This window comes from Lipotes vexillifer, unplaced genomic scaffold, assembly GCF_000442215.2.
Source record: "Lipotes vexillifer unplaced genomic scaffold, Lipotes_vexillifer_v1.1 scaffold459, whole genome shotgun sequence".
NCBI classification, from domain to species: domain Eukaryota; kingdom Metazoa; phylum Chordata; class Mammalia; order Artiodactyla; family Lipotidae; genus Lipotes; species Lipotes vexillifer.
Genome location: NW_006769874.1, coordinates 1,762,983 through 1,783,784, shown reverse-complemented (window position 1 = coordinate 1,783,784; position 20,802 = coordinate 1,762,983). Strand labels below are relative to the sequence as shown.

Genomic DNA, 20,802 nt, shown 5'->3' with positions numbered 1-20,802 from the left:
CCACCACAGACTCTGCTCTTCCGACAACAGAGAGCCACATTTTGGTCTCTCGGGCACACCAGCTTCTCCAGCTGAAACCCAACTGTCTGCTTCCCCCGGTGGCAACAGCGGCACACAGCTGGCCTCTCAAGGCTCGCCACCACGAAGCTGAGCTGGACGCCACAGCCCGGACGGCACTGAGCAACTCCAGCCAGACCGATGCAACACTCGGACTCTTACGTAACCGGGCAAGCTCAGATTTTCGTTTACTTTGTACTTCATTAAACTTTAAAAAGAGCTAGAAAAATAAAAAGGAGGGAACGGTTTCTATTTAAAAACTCCAAATTAAACAGGAAGCACTGTGCCGGCCCTCAGCTGCGTGACAAGTAGCGCCCCAAACTTCCCCAAAGCAGGGTTTCACAGAGTGGACGGCGCACGACGGTTCCAAGGCATCTGGATTCCATAAAACAGCCGCCGCCTGGAAGGGGCGTCGGCGGGCTGACATCAGAACCCTGCCCAGGCTCACGCCGCGAGGCCACATGCTAATTAGGAAGAAGTAAAGACGAACGGAGACCAACACAAAGGCCGCGACAGCTCACGGAGAGACCAAAACACACAGACGCAAGTAAGGGTGACGGGGGTAAAATGTAATACAGCGGCCTGCAGGCTCTTCTGTGTTTAACAAGAACAAAAGGACAGGTGACGGCGTTGTGTGACCATCAGGGACCAGCTGAAAATGCCCCACAGGCTCCTCTCCCTGAGACTCGAGGTGCGGCCACACTGAGCGTGTGGCGGGAAGCGCTCTGCTCCGGGCTGCACGTGTGCAGCGGGGGGCGTCTGAGCCCGGGCGCCCACCACGGAGGACGCAGAGCTCTGCGAGCACCCCGGCTGCCCACACTCACTGCACGGCCTTGCACTCTCCCGAAGCCACCTGCGCTGTCACGAGGGCCGACACAGCCCTAGCCGGGCATCAAGCACAGAGCGCCGTTTCAGCAATGTGGGCCCATTACAGGACTTGTTCACTCCTGCTCAACATTCCTTTGCGAGCACCAGAGAGACTACAGCTCTGCTGGAGAAAAAGCCATGGAGTCCACAGGTGAACTGCTGGAGTCGTGTCTCGTTTTAAGAACAGACATTGACACACTTTTTCATGCCTAAAAACAGCACGCCATCCGGTTACTAGAGCACACTCTTACCCCCTTAGAGCACCCTACGCCTCCGACCCTCCCTCCGAGTTCCACACTCGGGTATCCAGTGATGCATGCGATAACGCGCTCGCTTGCCTAGCTCAAAAGGCATCCACCCAGCTCTCAAATCTAACACGCTCAAAACTGAGCTCTCGATTCTCTCCCAGCCAAAACGTGCTCCTTTTCAGGAGCCCCACCTTCAGTAAACACTCCCACACGCCCAGCTGCTGAAGACAGACCCGGGATACACTGTGATATTTCTCTCTTCCGCTCACTACATATACCCAGTTCAGCAACCAAGGTGAAAGCTGCCATTCAACGAATACACATCAGCGCCCAAGATGCACCACAAGCTGGCAGCCCTGCAGCGGCGGACGAGCCGGGGCCCGGCTGCCTGCAGGGGTGTCTGTCCCAGCGACGCCACACTGCCCCATGAGTAAACGTGCTGCCGCGGCAGCCCGGCCTCCGTCTCCACCGCCACCTCCTTTCCCCGCTGAGCGGACACTCCTCCCACTTGCAAAACCAGGTGTAGCTCCCTCACTAGCCCCTGGCTGCACTTCTGAGCCCCTCAGACCACGCTCTCCAAGGCAGGAAGAATAAACTCTCAGGACTGCACTCTGATCCCACCACGTCTTACGTGAGCCCTTCAGTGGCTGCTCCCTCTAAAGCCTGCAACTGCAGCAAGCCCTTGGGCTCCTTGGAATCAGTCTCCTGGGGACCCTGCCACACGCCTCACTGACCACTGCCCTGCCTGCTTTCCCGCTGTGACCACACGCCCGCGGAGCAGAGCGTCTGCCCGCCTGGGCCCCACGGGGGGCCTGCAGACCCTGCTGCACGGCGTCTGGCCTCGCCTGCTCTCAGGTCGCCTCCAAGGGCTCCCCTCGCCTCCGCGCTCTGGCCCCGGGGCCGCAAAGTCTGTGCCCGCCCCTCCGCCAGGCTTCACGGCTCACCCTCCGAGGTCCAGCGCGCAAGGCATCTCCTCAGGGGACCTTTGCTGATCTCGACTCTATGCTGGCAGGGAGAGGGTTTCCCGCGGCTGCTCTTCACCGACCCCGGCCACGCACCTGGCGCGGCAGAGCCCTGGGGCTGGCGCCCTTCACTCCTGCCTCTCGCCGGCAACCGCAGGCACGGGGACAAGGCTGGACGGTGACTCTCAGCCTGGCTCCTTGTCCTAGCTGCCCACGGACACCTGGCAGCCGGGCAAGGCCAGAGGCCGGCCAGAGGGGGTTTGGGGGGCGCCCACGCGGTGCCTCACTGTTCGCTACACTCAGGACTCGGGCCAGAGGGAAGGGCCCAGAGACACTTAAGTAGATCCTACTTAAACCTACAGAAGACAGGTAGCTTTGTACTGAAAGAAATAAGGAGAATTTCAAATCTCAAGTAAGACAAGTATCTGAAATAAGATTTTTATGTACATATATACATGTAAAAATCAGAAAATACGGGCGCTACATTTTTCCTGTATATTGGAGTGTGGTGGGGCAATTTTTATCCTAATAACTTTCTGCCCCCCTGAAAATGGGCATGTGACTCGCTGAGCAAAGAGAAGAACAGTCTGCGGCCTGTAACTTCCCACTCACATCCCCCAGCGTTCTGAGCTGTGGGCCCACCTGATCACGACAGGCGGGAAACGTGGCCCACAAGCGGGACCGCATGGGAAGGGGTGAGCGTTGAGTCCTGGCCTGCGAGGCTCTGGCCTGGCTCCTTGGCCTCCTTGGGTGAGCCCAGGTGATGCGGTGCTTCAGACCCAGGCTGCTGTGCCCCAGACCACACCTGCCTTCCACGTGCTAATGCAAAGGCTCAGCTCCTCTGGCTGCTTTAGTCCCAGTGCTGTACTGCCTCCCGCACACCAAGGCCCTAGAATCTCAGTTTCACCATGTCCCTTCTTTCTTCCAAACCCTCTCGTTTCTCTGAGAAACAGAACACCCCACCTGTCAATGGAGAGTCTTTAAAATGAGAGAAGGCCCTCTTTCCCCTCTGCTCTCCCCAGACAGGGCCGTGCTGTGCGGTGTTCCCTTGCTGCAGTGCCCGCGTGGCACGTGCATGCGGCTCGCGACCTCTAGGACCCCTGCTGCTAGGAGCTGCAGCCTGCGGGGGGCCAGGGACCCGGGGGCCCGCTGCACACGGACACGGGAGCAGGGTGTCGGGTCCCTCCCGCCCTGGCTCCCCGGGAGCACCACCTGCCCAGCTCGGGGAGCTCGCACCCTGGCCCGTCCACGCAGTCGTCACCTTGGGAACACAGCGGGCCCGGGGCTCCATTCCCACGCCCTTGCCCCCTCCCAGACGCAGAACTGGACGCGCAGCTCGGCCCCGACAGCTGCTGGCCCAAGACCTCAAGAATGATGGCTAGCAGCTCGGCCACCACCTGTCCCGTCCTACCTTTGCTGCGACAATGCTAAGGCCCATTCCGTTCTGCTTTTTGAGGGTCACCGTGATTATTTCAGGTTCTTTCCTCAGAGGCTGCGCCTAAGAGATGGAAACAGAACTTTACTACAGGCCTGAAATGCAAGTACCACCACTTGGTCACTCGTCTTCTCTCCGGTAGTGGGGGGAGGAAGCCAACAGGGTGGAGAAGTAAACAGTAACGTCAGTGAACACAGATGATACTCCTGGAGTGACCTGGAAATGCAAGCACCAACAGTCCTGACTCCAGAGCCTTAAAGATGCATCATCACAGATGCTATTTAAATGTTATCGAAAGAACTTCATTTATAAAATAAAACTAACCTTGCGTTACTACCACATGAGAAAAACCTGATCGTAAAGAGAAAATTAAATTTTTTACTTTATTATCTTTCAGCACCAATTACAAGGTGTTTTTTAAAAAAGAAATTTACACTTACTTTACACTGTCTGTGGGGAGGACTGCAAAAACGGTGACGACAAAGATGATCTCACATCTCTTGTCTCTTAAGAAAATTCAACAGCAAAAATACAGCAGCCACAGGCTTCAGACAGTGGGGCCCAAAGTTCTGCATGATTCTGTGAAGCCCGTGGCTGGGAAATAAGTTACCGACCAATAAGACACAGGCCAGTTTCTGAACAGATCCACCACCAAACGAGCAAAAGTGAAATTAGCCACCGAAGGTACCTGTCCTGTACATGTCACACCTCATGTGAAAGAGTTAACAAAAGTAAAGAAGAAACGCCCAGTGCCCACACTGAGAGAATTTAATTAGTTAAATACGTAAGTATGCAGGCACATGGCCAAGAAGTGGTGACTGTACACATGGCTTGTTAATTGAGCACCAAAGTCTGGATGATAATATTTTAAGGGAAATAAATAAGATGAGGTGACAAAGCTTTTTAAAATATGAAGACCTGAAATCTTCTCAGGGATCCATGAATAAACCAGAAAGTTGAAAAAAATCAGTGATTCCATCTAAGGTACTTGTTTTTCTATAAAATCTGGGAATTAGAAACTGCTGCTATTACTTGCTATTAGCTAAACAGCAGCTAGTAAAGAGTATTAGCGGCACATTCACTGTATCAGTAGCTAAATGTGATCTACTTGGTGTAACAGCAATCACCAACTAATTCAATTTTGGAGATGCTCAAATCTAACGTCTGCTACTAAGCAAAAATAATTACTTTGAATTTAATATACAAAACACATCACACTGTTCACCTTACATTAAGTGTTGTCACCTTACATATTCTTGTCTTCTTAGAAATTAGGTAAGTACTAGGCACAATGTTTTGAGTAAGGAATAAGTTAGGACACCACAAGGAAGTTTCTAAAGCTTCAGAAGACTTGTGGCTGTTTTTCATAGACGAGAATCCCTGAATCTTGGCCTGGGCACACTGGTATCAGGGCCAGGGGACTGACTGCCACGTCCGTCGCATGCAGCACACCGACCCCGCCCACAGTCACCTGCCCAACGTGTGGTCACTCTGCTTGGCTCCCCTGAACCCTTACGTGGCTGAAGAGGCGATTACATTTAAGGTAATGTTTAAGGTAAATGGAATGGAACAAAAAAGGTTCTAAAAGGAAAAATTTCATTTGTTTGTATTTTTCCTGGAATGACTTGCTAGTGTACGTAGCATATGACAACTCTGGTCTGGCATCACTTTCTAAGACAAGGAAAAGCACCCTTTCTTGTTTAAAACTCTCTGTGGGAAGCAAGGCAGAATTTTCCCTAAAATCTATGAGGCTAGTGAATGCTGGGATGACCGCTCTTTCAGAAAGATACAAAATATTAGTAAATGATTTGGCACACACTTAAGACAAGGTCGAACTGACTAGAAAAAAGAAAATAACTTTTACCAAAGAAAACTTTTCTAATAAAACCCATTGAGACTACCATATTAATGTATTTTTTAAATAGGTATTATGGTTGATGTAACTGTGGGTATAAGTATGCTTTATTTTTAAAAGTACCATTTGTTTACAGACAAAACTATATAGACGAGGACTGAAAATAAAAAAAATATTTTCAAGTCGTAAGGCACCCGCCTCTTTTCCTTGTCCATCTGTCATTGTCGTGATACTTGCCAGTTCTGTGTTCTCCCGTGTAAGGTGACTCTCATAATCTGCACCTTCAAAATATATTGTCCAAGTGCCTGGCGAACGTGGGTGAGGAATTAACCTGCAAAATCCTGGGGAGAAAACAGGCAAACTGTTAAGAATGAAAAACACACCACGTCGGAGACCCATAATCTTCAACAAGGGAAGCAACAGAAAGCAGCAACTGCATGATACCTAAGGACAACATTTATTTTCCTTAATTACTTTTACTCTCTCTGAAAACTGAATCATCAGACATTTAAAATTGCGTATTTGCTTTGGTCCAATGGAATTTCAGCACCAAGCAGAGAAGTGAAATTGGTCTCCCCTCTTCTTTATTCCAAAGACTTTTTCCCTTACATCGATGAAAAATTACAGAAGTGCACGGAAATTGCTTCCTTGCAGATTGGCCTGCTCTGCTCAACTAAGAGCTCCTCAGTCACACTGAGAATCTCTAACACAGGAAAGGCAAGGGGCCAGAGAACGGCACCAGCACAGACGTCTGCGCACAGGCTCACACGCTGGGGCAAACGATCTATTCCCCTCGTATAGCAATTCTGGGGTAGGACTGGCCTCCTTCTCATCACTTTGCCCAAAATTTCTGACAAGTCACAACTCAGTTAAATTTCTTCCAAACGAAAATTGAGAATCATTTTATACCGTTTTAAAGAGTATCTCTGATATGTTCATCGGGGACAAATGACATCTTTACAAAACTAAGCCTACGTCATTCCTCATTTGTCAGATCTTACAGAGTTTCTCAGAGATTTCGTGACAAAGTCAGATCACACAGGCCCTGCACAATTCTTCTTTTCTCCAAAGTGGTCTTATTAGCAGCAGCTAACAATTACGAAGAGCACACTGCTTGCCAGACATGCCCTGGTCCCCACGACCTGGGTGCTGGAAGGGTGGGGGTGGGGGGGTCCTGGCTGGCCCCTGCTGGTACCCTCATCCACACTAGTGTTCCACCAGCAAGGATCACTTGGGCTGTTATCTTTGGACAGTTATGACGTTGTTTGTGGTAGAGGGAAAAGAAGACATCACAAATATACTCAATTAAAATATGGGCACAAAATATTTTTACTTAGTTTTAGTCCTTTTTTTTTTTTAAAAAAATCAGTTTCAATCCAGTTTCATTGAAATATTACATACAATTTACTTCTCTTTCCCATGTTTTAGGGAATCATAATTCTCACGGTTTTGAAACGTCAACCGTTGTAATTTTCTAATTTTTTAAACATCAGGTTTGCACGTCTGGACCATACGCACACAGTTTACTTTCTCAGCATCAGGAACGCACCTCAGGTCAGGTATGAGTCGGTGCTGGTTTTATAGCTTCTCTCATAGAATCGTATTACACGAAAAAGCCAAAGGAACATAAATTGAGAGCACACAGCAGTTCTTTCTTGGGCTTACAAAAAACTGAGCATGAAGAATTAAAACTGCTGACGTCAGAGAAGAAAACACCCAGTTCTCTGTAAGTCTTATTTAAAAGCGGCTTTGTACTTGGCTACATTATCATCTAAGATGTATGAAAACAGCGTGGGGCTGCCTAGACCGTGAGGAAATAGCACACATGCCCCACAACGAATCATTCAGGAAAGCCTAAGGGGAAGTCGCAGAGAAAATGGCATCGTGCAGTCAGGATGGCGCTGCCCCCGGGCTGGCCAAGACCTTCTCCGCAGCACCTACTGTGGAGCCGGCAGCTGGGTACCCAGCACGCCTAGCACGTCCGACGGGGGCTGGTGAGTCAGCCTCCGCAGGCTTATTCACGAGGTCCTGAAGAGCAGCTCTGCCGGCACGTGGCCCCGAAGGCCCTCTGCCTGGCACTGAGCAGGCGGAGAGCAGGGACGACCGCCAGCCTGTCCTGCTGGATGCACACAGACGGCTCACACGCTGGCACTAAGTATCACCGAAGATGGGGAGAACCACGGGTGGGGAAGGTGGCAGCAGTGTGAGGGAGAGGCTGAGTCCGCAGACAAAGGGATGCTGGCTGGAATTTCAGAAAACAGGGCCACTGCCGGGAGTCAGACAGCGGGAAGAGGAATGGACACAGGGAGGGACCACATGGATGCACAGCACACGGTCCGGTACTGGGAACACGGCTCATGTGCTTGCAGGTAGGGGGCCAGGACTGGCAGGAGATGGCGCCACGCCCAACGGCAGGTGACGGGGACGTTCAGAGCAGGAGAGCAGGAACCAGCCCGGCGGTGAAGGTGCAGGGCTGCTGAGTGAGTGTCGGGGAGCCCAAGGGAGCAGGGAGGACACCCCAAAGCAGCCCCATGGCCCCAGAGCAGCTGCCCTGGCCACCACTTCCCTACCAGGCCCCCGCTCAGGCCACTGCGGCTCAGGGACTCCCGCTGCCCAACTAAAGCTCTCTCAGACGTGCCTGCAGCCTGCACCCCTCCCTTCCGCCCTGCTCGTCCCAGAGTCAGGGCTGAACTGAGGGCTCTGCCGGCCCACCGCTGCCCCCGCCCCTGCATCCTGCACACACACCGATGCTTTAAGAACCACATCCCACCCTGCCTGTGCTTCTCCCAGGACAGCACCAAGAGCTCAGTCAGTGCTCCGGGGAGGGTTACAAACACAGCTGCCAGCTGCTGTACAAACACATTTCGTTACAAGCAGCAGCCTTTATATAATGAATTTTTTAAAACGATCAAAACCTTTGAAGATGTAAAGACCTATTGTGGTCTTTACTGAAGACCACATTCACTGAAGTTAAAAATCACACTCACTAAGTTTATATATTTATATATCTACGGACCTTAATTTAAACAAATAAAAACAAATAATAGAAAAGTTAACTCCTAAATTTTGCATCTCTTCTGCTACTCATCTGAGCTCCACATTACACAAAAGCAGCAGACTGGAAGTGAAATCCGGTCTAATTTAAAAGCTCGTGGTTCAGGTGTAACTGTGGTACAGGCAGGCCTCATTTTATCACGCTTTGCAAAGATTGTTTCCCCTACAGATGGAAAGGTCTGTGGCAGCCCTGCATCAGGCGAGGCTACAGACGCCACTTTCCCCACAGCATTTGCTCACTTCATGTCTGCGTGTCACATTCTGGTAATTCTTGCACTCTTTCAAACTTTTCCATTATTATCACGTGTGTTACAGTGACCTGTGATCGATCTGTGACGACTGAGACTTGCTGAGGCTTGGGCGGTGACCAGCATTTTTCAGCGATAAAGTACTTTTTTATCGAAGGCACGTCCATTGCTTTTCAGACGTAATACTTTTGCACGCCTAACAGACGGATTACAGCACGGTGTGAACATAACTTCCGCACGTGCACTGGGAACCAGAGCTTCAGGCGCCTTGATTCCCTGCGGCATCCTCTTCATCGCCGTGGCCTGGAACCAGACCCACGACGCCTCCAAGGTCGGCCTGTGTCTTCCTCGGTACACATCAACAAGACAGTGGACAGAGGGCATAGAGTAAAAGCGGGAAACGAGCTGCGCTGTGCCGGGGCATCGGCATACACACGTGTGCGAGCCTGGCATTGTGACGTGCACGGGCTCGCCCCGTGCCACAGTGCCAGGGGCTCCACGCTCAGCAACCTGCTCAATCCTCAAGACAGCCCTGTGGGGTGGCACCGTCAACACGCCCACTGCACAGGGGAGGTCAAAGGCAACAGTGGGGTCAGAGCTCCGGCCGTCTGGTTCTAACGCTGGTGCTGTTCTTGCCTGCTCTGCTCTGGGGGCACCAACAACACTTATGGTTCGTGCTTACAGGGCAGATGGAGCTCCCAGGCTCACACAGAACCCAGGAGGGAGGGGCAGCCAAGGTCCCTCTGCTGTAACTCTGACACCGGGCGAGCAGAGAAGTGCTCGAGGGCGGCCGGGGCAACAACCAGGACCCCGTGGTCTGCACGCCTCTGACCCCACGTCCCCACGGGACGCTCCCTTCCAAGCCGCTGGACCCCCAGCGTTTCCAGCACACAGGGCGCACACAACACGGGTGGGCTGACACACACCAACACACGAGCGCAAGGCTCGCCTGCACGCGGGCCAGCTCAGATGCCAGGTGTGGGCACCGCCACCCACCTCTCTGGCACAAAGGGTCCAGAAACTCCTGTAAGCCGTTTGGGATGTTTCTGACGACGTCGCAGGAGTAGCCGTCCTCGGGCAGAAGGAACGGCAGCTGCAGGTCGGGGTCCTCCTCCAGCTGCACCTCCCGCCCGTCACTGCGTGCCAGCTCGTCGGCTGTGTTCTCCGCCACAGCCACCACATGCTCCATCAGGTCCTGGTTGGAAAACAGACATAGAGCTAAGGACACACTCGGTGACAGGCGCAGCTGACCAGCAGCTGTCAGAAAAACGTTTAACCACGCGTAGCGTGGCTACATACGCGCAGGGAGAGTGAAATCTATCAACGATTCAAATCAGTCTGTAAAGCAATAAAACACCAGCACAGCACATACTCTTAATATATCAGCTTCCATATTAATTGTTAATTTCAAAAGACCTGTAGTTTTAAACAGAAAGAAATTCTTTGACCACAAGAAAACGGTCTTTTTCCCTTCTCAAAAAGTTTTTTCCTTGCACAATTTTTTAACATCCATTTGCTAATAACCTTATTTTTATACTTAACAACATCGGAAAAAGCTCACACAACGTTAAACGTAAAAAAAATCAGGACAAACATATCTATTCCCAGCTTACGCAGAGGTCATTGCCTTACTATGGGTTTATGGGTGATTCTTGTTTAAAAACTTTCTGTTAGTGAGATAACGTACACACAGTTCACAAATCCTAACTGTACAGCCGAGCACACGAACACCCCGCCCCCGCCAGCCAGCCCGATCGGGGGACCGAACCACGCCCACTGCGAAGCCGCCCTCACTGCCCTGTCCTCCGTCCCCAAAGTCTCGGCCACCCAGGCTTCTAACCCGCGTCCTCCTGTGTCCCCAAGTCCGTGCAAAGGGAAGCCCAGGGTGTACGGCTGGTATGTGACTTCCTGTGTTGCTGTGCAGCCATGTTAGGCTCCTCTAGCGGACTGCGACACGGTCTATCTGGGGACAGGTAGTGGTTTCCAGGTTTGGGCGATTCTGTACCTGTCTTCTGTAGGCATAAACCCCACACTGGAGATCAATCCATCCATCCAATTAGGTTACCTCTCTACCGAATTCTCAGGGAACCTGCAGCATTCCTCCCTACAGAGAGCCAGCTGCAGCACGTACTGTTTTCTGTGTTTCTCGCTCTCTGTCCCTTCTAGGAGGCATCCCCAAACGGCAGACTCTGTTCTGGACAAGAAGCTGGGTTTTACCAGGCAGACAGCTCTGCACAGGTTGGGGAGCCCCTGCAGCTACTGCTGCGTGAACACAAGGATGGCACTCGGGGGTCTCAGGTCACAGCGCCGCGCCTGAGCACTCAGATGTCAGGGCAACTTGCTCACTCCCCGCCCCGGCTTTCCAACCATTTTCCAACAACCTCATTCTCCGAATTAAAATCCCTTTCTACTTAACGTGCTTATGTAGTTTCTACTTCTTGCACCGACCCCTAACTCATACAGACATCAACAGCAAAAGCGACCTCGTGAGACGGCCAAGTGAATTATCTTATTTACTAGAGAAATAAGGGAACTGATTACATAAACTTTCCTTTTTCTCCACATTTCCCTGTGCAGACACGGCCCGTATGGAGTGGCAGTGTGGTGCTGTCACTTACTGTAGGGACAAAAGGCTCATCGGGTGCACAGTGGTAATTCTGAAGTAAGGCTTGAAGTTGCAGTGAATTTAACTTGAAGCAGGTACTGTTTATATTTGGGATGTCATCAGGTGCGTACTTATCCATCGTGAGCAAAGTGGTTGCCTATTTTAGAATGAGCAACATGAAATATCATGATTTAAAAGTATTTCATAATATTCCCCTTTACATAACATTTATAAAACTGCAATAACTTGCTAATTTGATTTTGAAATGCAGGATGTTTTTAAGAAAATACAGTTCCATTAACGTTACCTATATGTGTTCAACTGAACTCAAAGCGTCGTAAAGGTTTTTAGATGAACTCTTTGTTTTATTAAAATATATATTTATAATGAGACTCAATAATTTATGTTCAGAGAGCATTTAAAACTTTTTAGAGGGCTTCCCTGGTGGCGCAGTGGCTGAGAGTCCACCTGCCGATGCAGGGGACACGGGTTCGTGCCCCGGTCTGGGAAGATCCCACATGCCGCAGAGCGGCTGGGCCCGTGAGCCATGGCCGCTGAGCCTGCGCTTCCGGAGCCTGTGCTCCGCAACGGGAGAGGCCACAACGGTGAGAGGCCCACGTACCGCAAAAAAGAAAAAACAAAAAAAAACTTCTTAGAAATTTAAACATTTATATAACCATTAAGATCACCAATTGCTAAGGTCTGAGTAAAATACCATCGTAATGACTTCTTTTTTAAAAGATTAATTTATTTATTATTTATTTATTTGTTTGTTTAATTTATTTATTTTTGTCTGCGCCGGGCCTTAGTTGCAGCACGTGGGATCTTCGTTGAGGCACGCAGGATCTTCCGTTGTGGTGGGCAGGCTTCCCTCTAGTTGTGGTGCGCGGGCTCCAGGGTGTGTGGGCTCTGTAGTTTGCGGCACGCGGGCTCTCTAGCTGAGGAGCACAAGCTCGGTAGTTGTGGCGCTTGGGCTTAGTTGCCCCGTGGCATGTGGGACCCCGGTTCCCGGACCAGGGATCGAACCCACGTCCCCTACACTGTAAGGTGGATTCTTTCCCACTGGACCACCAGGGAAGTCCCTGTAATGACCTTTTTAATAACTCACTGACTCAATCAAAGTAAGAGGGCAGAAACCTCTTTCGAAACTAAATCTTAAGAGACTGCAAGAAAAAGCCAAAATTATACACTGTAATAATAGTAAAAAAATGTCCTAGGGTATGAGGCTCTAGATACTCATTTCCTTAACTGCAAAATACCAGTTCCCAGTCTCAATACCTAGGAAATTCCTAGGACTGGTTAAGCCATTAGGACATGGCTCTTCTGTACTCCTTTGTTCCTTTCTTCTTCTCTTGCTGTGTTCCTGGTGATTTGATGATTTTCTGGAGTGGTGTGCTTAGATTCCTTTCTCTTTATCTGTGTACCTGCTATAGGTTTTTGCTCTGCGGTTACCTGGCTTTGTATTCTTAAAGAGGCAATCATCATCCACTTTCAAACTGGACTTTATCTTTCGGTATGGAGCTTTATGAAATATACCTTACTATTCTCAATTTAAAAAGCACTTTAAGGTATTTATTCTACTGAGTACCACCTGTTACGGGCTGTACTGTGTCCTCCAAAACTCATATGGGTAAGTCCTAACCCTGTTTACCTCAGAATGTGACCTTATTTGGAGACACGATCCTAACAGAAGGAATCAAGTTAAATCAGGTCAGCAGGTCTGGCGTCTTCATAAAAGGCGGACGTTTGGACACAGGTGTGCGTCCAGGAAGACAAAGGCAGAGGCGGGGAGGGGTGGCGTGTCCACAAGCCCAGGGACACCAAAGACTGCCAACAGCCAGCAGAGCCTACGGAGGCCTGGAGCAGATTCTCCCTCGCAGGAACCAACGTGCCCTGGCCTTGATCTCAGACTTCTGGCCTCCAGAGACAATAAATTTCTGCCGTTTAAGCCACCAAATTCGTTGTGCTTTGTTCAAGCAACCCAGGCAAACTAATAAACCTATCTGTACATGCGAAAAACCCCAGAAGGAGGGTGCTGAGCTCTGCGGAGTCCACGTTCCCCCCGTGATAGAACCAGAGACATGTACGACAGCGCCAATGAGCGGGGGAGTGGGGCGGGGACCACCCACCTGCACGATCCTGCTGAGGTGACAGTCGGCTGCCAGCTCCAAGCCCTGCTTCTCCGCCCAGGCCTCCACGTGCCCGAGCTGCTGGCGGATGATGGCGCCCCAGTAGTGGGAGCACAGCCCCGACTCGGGGTCGGTTACCAGCCTGTTGAACAGCCACATGTTGATGAAGTGGAAGAGCTGAGAGAAGAGCTGGATGGTCAGCGCGGCGTTGACGCGGCAGCGGCGCAGCAGCGACATGGCCCCCGTGAGCGTATGCAGCACGTCGTCTGTGCAGAGAGACGGCACCGCGTCACCGAGAGGGCTCCGGAATTAGCGGTGAACGCGCATGACGTCTGTTCAGCCTCTTTAGAACAGCAATCTCATCCCAACAGGAAGCAGTGACGTGGTCTCGAACTACCAATACGTAGCGGTATGAACTGTATCTACTTAAGTTCACCCGGACAGACCTCTGGGAAAGTCTGATGTCGCACCAGCCGGATGCGACAAGATGAGAACTCTTCTTAAACAAGACACGTGGCGATCACAATTTATTATTTAAAGAATGCCAGATCCAACAGGATGTCTCGTTTACTTTCATAGTACCTCCCTCTCACATACAGCAAATATTAAAATGAAACTAAACAAACAGGAGAAGGAGGGAAGGAGGGGACGAAGGAGAAAAAGAGAACCCTAACCTATTTTGGGTCTTTGCAGACTGTTCTCTTCGGGGTCGTCCAGAAAGGCTGGCATGTAATTATTCAGTTCTGACTGAAGACAGTGAACCAGGTATCTGAAAATACGTAAACAATTTTAATAATCTCAGAATGACGCCCTGCTATTATCAGACATAATATCACAAGTGAAACAATTCGTACTGTTTAGAAATATCTTCCATGTAAAAAATATATGTAAGAGTTCTACTCTCAGGATTCTGGAAACATAGCTAAGTGAATTAAATTTATGAAATCATCACATTTTGCATATAGTTATTTATGCTTCTTGATATCCATCTTCAATTAGGGTAAATAAAAACCCTTCAAATTAGTTTTGAAAATTTAACCAGAAAACACGATTTAAATCTTTACAGAATAGTATCATCTCCAAACACATGTTCTTACTTAAAGGCCATTTGAACCAAGTGTGCTAGAACATCCTGGGCATCCAACGTGATTCGACTAAGATCTCGGTCCTGCTTTATGAAGTTGAGAAGCTCAGATGCATTTGCCATCCAGAAAGCAAGCGCCCCTGCAATATTCTTCTGTTTCTGTAGACAGAACACGTTTCCATAAGCAACCACGGGACAAACAACAATAATAAAAATAAAAAGGAATGCTCTTGAAAAGCTGCTGAAGATAGACCAGTACCTTCCCATTTTCACCAAGGTATTTACCACAGATACCAGATACTTGCAGAGGAATTTGGGTACATACATAGCAATGGGAAGTAAAAACCCACTGCAACTTCTTAGGATTCATGTAGAGACACATGGATCTAGTGAGCTACAATTTATGGAATCAGCGGGGCAAAGGAGGTATCAAATAATACAACACCAGATTGGAGATGGTGCATTATCTGGTAATCTGTGAAGCATACACACATGTATCCATGGTTACCCAACAGCCACCCTGATACTCAAAGTCACCGGCTTGGACACCAAGCAACTCGGTATCAAGTACTGATCTATCGTGTCATCTCCCGACCACATGTGCAGGCCAGGCAACCTCAGATGAGATCCAAAGAATAGGAACCAAGGATAAACAATAAAGAGAAGAAACAGAACTTTTGTCATTTCATATCCACACTGAAGTGCATTAAGCAAAAGTTATGAAATGCTGATAAAGGTTGCACAGTCAAAAAAGGATTTTAGTACTGCATGTTCCAGCTGCCAAATGAGTGTTATGAGCCTCGGTCCAGCTGTTGTTGTACTTTGACATGGAAGCAGCATGAGAAACTCAGCTAAGCCAACACAGCCAGGAGGATCGGCTCCCAGCAGCATGTCCTACCTGATCAACCCGGTCTACTTCCTGGAGAAAAACAGACGCGGGGAAACCAAGCAGAACGAGAGAAAGAAACTTGTAAACAATCATGATAGTTAAAAAAAAAAAAAAAAATCAAAACACTAACATGAAGGTACGACATGAGGGTACGACATTTAGTTACGTTATTCCCATGTTACACACTCATTTATGGTTCTAAGGCAGCTTTGGAAGTGTAGGGCATAAACGATTAGTTTCATGTTCTTAAAACTGGCACAATGACGAAGGGAATTCCTAGAGTTTATCTATAAAGAAGATGTTACAATAAACAAATGAATACACTGATCTCTTTAAAAGATTTACAAAGAAAAGGACTTAACACCTCTTAACAGTGTTGTGTGTTTGAGAGGACTTAAACATACACAACTTAAGAGTCTATTCTCCTGGATCAGTTAATAAGAATGAAAAGACAAGAAAGACCAGCAGAAACAGTAAGAGCTGAGAACTTAAACATGTATTAAAGACGTGTTATTTCTACACTAGAAAGGAGTAACTTGTTTTTTGAAAGTAGGTTTTTACAAAAAATGAAAGAATTTTAATTATTCCATAATTACTCTCTAAACATTGAAGATTCTTAGATCTCCAATCACACACTGAACCTAGATCTGAAGTCTGAAAGGCCTGCCCTGATAATGGTGATTTCACTGCCTAGTAAGAAAAGTCCATTAAAAGTAGTTTGCTGATGGGAGTCTGATAATTTGAAATCCAAACGCGATGGAAGACAGACAATGGCTCTGAGTGACAACTGGAAAGGAAATCCACGTCTGTCTATAAAATAATAAGAGAGTAACAAAATGGTATCCAAATAAAACGACTTTCCTTTTTATCTGTTTCCTCATTTGGGTCGAAGACTCATAACCTCCTCAAATTCGTAGGCTAACCACTCAAACATAAAAGAAACGCTTCTCGAAAATGTCTGGTCTTTTAAAACAGTTCTGAGGGAATTAAGAGACGAGTCTGCCTCAAACTAGTCTTTTCTAGTTTGAAAAGTATCCTGACAGGAGAAAAACAATCAAACCATCTAGCCATGTCATGTAACATTATATACCTAGAGTTTCACAGCCGAATAATAAATAGTGTTGACAAGTGATTTAGGAACACTTTTTAAACAAATCTGTAAATGTACTTTTAAGGACTTTAAACCTCCAAGTTATCTAAAAGTCTGGAAAACTATTACGCCCATTTTATCAACTATAGACGAGACAGTACTAAAGGCAACAAACCATTCTGCCAAGAGAATATCCTTATTTCCTGAAAATTTAAAAACTGGTTTATAAAAGAATTTGAATCTGATTTTCATCGTAAGTGAGAAATGTCACAATGTCCATTATACCTACACAAGTTTGCTATCAAAAAACCCAGATGCTAACTACCAACATCCTAGTAGGCTCATTATAAAAGAACAAGTCCTTTTTCATAACCATTAAAAAATTCTAAGAAGGTGTCAGGAACTGATGGGGCGGGTAATAGAGAGAAACTGCTCGGTGGGTGAGGGGTTCGTCTGGAGTGATGGAAAAGCTATGGAACCAAGTTCAGGAGGCTGCACAACACTGTGAATGTACTGATGCTACCCAACTACTCACTTTAAAATGGTTCATTTTATGTTACGTGAATTTCACCTCAGTAATTTATTATTATTTTTTAAATTCTCAATGCCTTCTCACAACTAGTGCAATTTCAAGGGTCTTTTTCATGATCATTATGTTACCATGTACAGTTTCTCTTCCCTTATTTTAAATTTTGTAGGGAAGAAACAGAAAACAAGCTTACATTTCAACTTTTAAAGCTATACAATTTCTAACCCTACTTAAGTAACTTTCGTTTTAGAAAAAATTCTTAAGATGAAGTCAAACATGTAAACAAATCTGAAATGTTAAAAAAACTAACTTAACTGATTTAAAAATTATAAACATGGTCATTGAACTGGCACGGCTTTGCAGGCCGGCGCTTACCTGAATGACCCCTTCCATCATGCTCACCATCTTGTTGACAATGGCAATCACTTTGTGCGTCCGTTCTGCGGGACTGACATCGGGTCTGTACTGGCTGGACAATACATACCGACACGCCATATATAACACGTATGTAGGTGACAACTTAAAATGGACTGTAGAGCTATTAGTGTAATTTATAATGGCAGATAAAAATGAATCTTCAGCTGTGAAAAGATTTCAAAAAAGAAGAAGAAAAAAAAAAAAGAACAAAAAAAACCCCATGAAAATCAGATGGAGAAAAATGGAACAAGAAGTAATTCACTACCAAGGGAATCTGAAATTACTCACAACTTTCCCTGAATTCAATGCTTGCAGGCAGTATTAGGTCAGGCCCAGGAGTGTCCTGAGTTCTGAAAGAGTAAAATGGCCATTTCTTAAAATCCGGTCACATTAGCTAATAACATCACCGACAACCAGTGCAGATTTCTACAACTATTTCTTAAACGTCTCTATATAAAATTTTTTCAAATGATACACAGCCCGATGACTGGTTTTCACGTGGAACCTATTCAAACGTTCAAATGAGTGAACTGGGAGTGACCACGTCCCAGCTCCTCACAGAGGTCAGGTCCTTGAAGTATCTGCTTCCGTCAGGAGAACAGATCTGACCCTGTTTCTTTATTATTGATGAAGACGTCGCGTGGAGCAGAGAGATCAGGCTGCCAGGCACCTGCTACCGCGATGGCTCAAGTGACAATGAAGAGACACTGCTGGGAGACACAGAGAAAATCTAAACCACACTGAGCTTGAAACTGAGCTCTCACACAGGAAAAAGAAAAGTGTCCTAAGAGCTAGACATCGCCTTTCTCTCCCAACAGAGGTTAGACACGTGACCCCTGCCATTCCAGGTCCCCCCGACCACTCAGTGTTAGCGTTTGTCCCCGCGCACGGCGACCATGCCGTAGGATGACTAACACGGCTGACTACAGATCTGCAGGTACAGACGGGCGAACTCAAGTGATTCCTTTCCAACAACAAATGTTCTGGTGGCCTCCATCCTCATCTCCACACACCAAAAGATGAATAAGGAGAAATATAATGTGAGTTCATTCAAACTATCATAAACATGAAAAATGAAAACAAAAAAACCTTCTTTTCACCAAATTACATGCTTCAAAGTTTATTATCCAGTCTATGATTTATTAATTTGGATTTAACTCAATAATTTAGGCATAAAAATGCTCCTAGAAACAGAAGTAATTCAAAAGCTCAATTATTTTAATATGTCTTTCTTATGCTGCCATATTTGTAAACATCTGAAATTGTAGCTAAGCAGTTCTTTTCAATTTAATACCCATAACGTGAACCTGGATAAATTTTTACCAATTTTTTTTAATGCTTCATCACTTCAACAAATCTATTAAAAATAAGGAATTTAAATTCTCATTGAAAAAAGTTTGAAAATGTGTCAGTGGTGCTTTACAAGCCTTTTCCATCATCCATAATTGTTTCCTTAACTAAGGTTAGTATTTAATCGCTCATGAAAGCCCCTTAGATTTTTATGAGCGTACCAGTGTAGGAGAACTGCTTATACTAACAATGTATTACATACACGAAAAACACAGAGACTGAAAATGGGAAGAACCATCTGTTTCCATCACTGTCCTCATATCAACAAAGCAACACATATTTATATCCAATAAAACTTAAACAAGTCTTGGCAAAACAGAAGAATATGACCTTGCAAAAAACTTAACTAAAATATATGCTCACAGGAAAAAATAATTTCTGACATACAATTAATCATCATATGGCTATTCTGACACTATATTATCATATATTTATTAACTGTATTAATCAGTTAGTAAGGATATACTTATTAATTTTGCATATATCCTAAAAACACTATCCTAATCAATCTTCCCCTCCCCCAATGATGATTTGCTTATTCAAGCAACTATGGGCTAAGAACTATGATACACACCTCTTGATCACCTTATAAGTAAATGGAGGTTAACTCCTTACAATACTAATTCACTGTTCTGAACATCTAAGTCTCGAATACACTACCAAAAACAAGTCCGGACACAGAAAGTAGGCTATTTATTATTATATCTAAAAAAAATTCTCCACGTGTAATGATTCATATTGTAATTGTAAAAAAATTCACAAAAAAATACTGAATAATAACCAAAAGCCCATAATAAAAATGAGGTGAAAACCTGCGATTCCCAGATGAGTCTACAGATTTAATTACTATGATGGATGATATTAACATCTTATAATGTACAGTGCCCTCTGCTGCAAGATGGAAAACTTAAGAACTGTATCAGTCGCTGGTCACCAAACTGGTAAGTGACCTGCCTCAGCTAATGCCTTGGTTACTGGATCTGTGAAAGGGAACAGTCAGAATGGCCTCATCAAAAATCTGAATAGCACCAAAAGACGAGCGTTCCCGGTTCCACTGCTGACGATGAGAGTATTCACACCAAGCTCCCCCGTTTCCGTCCGAGGAGGGCTCAACACCTACGGTGAACCACCATGCTTTCCAACACTGAAACAATTTTAGAAGCCACAAGGAAACAGAATTCTGACTTAAGGTGAGATATATTTAAAAATCTTAAGAAAAGGAAATAACAAAAGGTCTAAGTTCTCTGTTCAAAAAAACTAGGCAAGACCAGTGCCAGCAGAGAAAAAGACTCATCTCCGTCTATCAACAGGGAGCCATCAGAGCGTGAGACAGAGCAGGATGGCACTCCGTAACCCTGAAACACTCAACTTCAACGTCATTTTTGGCTCTGTGTATTTTTAAACACGTGAGGATTTCCTCTGGAAATGGGTCAAATGATTAGTCTTATCTAAATATCAAAATGATCAAGTATTAAAATCCTACAAAAATTCCCTTTCTCCCTGTTTTTACCAAGTAGCACATTTAACATCGAAACATCTTAATTCAAACTGCCTCCCATTTCAACTGGATGAGGCCGTGGCATGTAAGCGAGGGATGTAACTGCTGATGAAGCGTTTTTTTTCCAATTCCGTAACATGAAAGGAAATAACCTTAAAGTACTGCTAACACTCTAAAAATGTCAGCCAAACCTCTGGAGTAACCTTTAACCCAAACCCTCTCCAGGTGTACTTTCACTCCTTTCACAATTCCAAAGGCACCCATTTCCCACCTGCTTTCTTGCCTGCGGTAGTCCAGCTGCTGCTCCACTCTGACCATGGGCTTCACCATCCCTCGCTCGGCGGTGCTGGCGGCAGACAGCCCCCTGTCGCCGTCCAGCCTGGAGGAGCTCTAAGTCCAGGGGAAACACAGGGCGTTTAAACACAGCACGCGGACCAACCACGCTTCACACTCAGTCAGCGTCACGGGGGAGGCGGGGGGGGGGG

At 46.8% G+C, this 20,802-nt stretch overlaps 1 protein-coding gene across 1 annotated transcript in view; it reads right to left on the bottom strand.

The window, feature by feature from the left end:
* The window catches only part of AFDN (afadin, adherens junction formation factor), a 94,263-nt gene that overhangs the window by 31,658 nt on the left and 41,803 nt on the right, over positions 1 to 20,802 (bottom strand). The window contains 11 exon segments of the mRNA XM_007445918.1: positions 3,546 to 3,632; positions 5,662 to 5,765; positions 9,723 to 9,921; positions 11,345 to 11,488; positions 13,461 to 13,726; positions 14,135 to 14,229; positions 14,558 to 14,703; positions 15,443 to 15,463; positions 17,428 to 17,633; positions 17,758 to 17,819; positions 20,589 to 20,707. Coding sequence (XP_007445980.1) covers positions 3,546 to 3,632; positions 5,662 to 5,765; positions 9,723 to 9,921; positions 11,345 to 11,488; positions 13,461 to 13,726; positions 14,135 to 14,229; positions 14,558 to 14,703; positions 15,443 to 15,463; positions 17,428 to 17,633; positions 17,758 to 17,819; positions 20,589 to 20,707 — 1,449 coding nt within the window.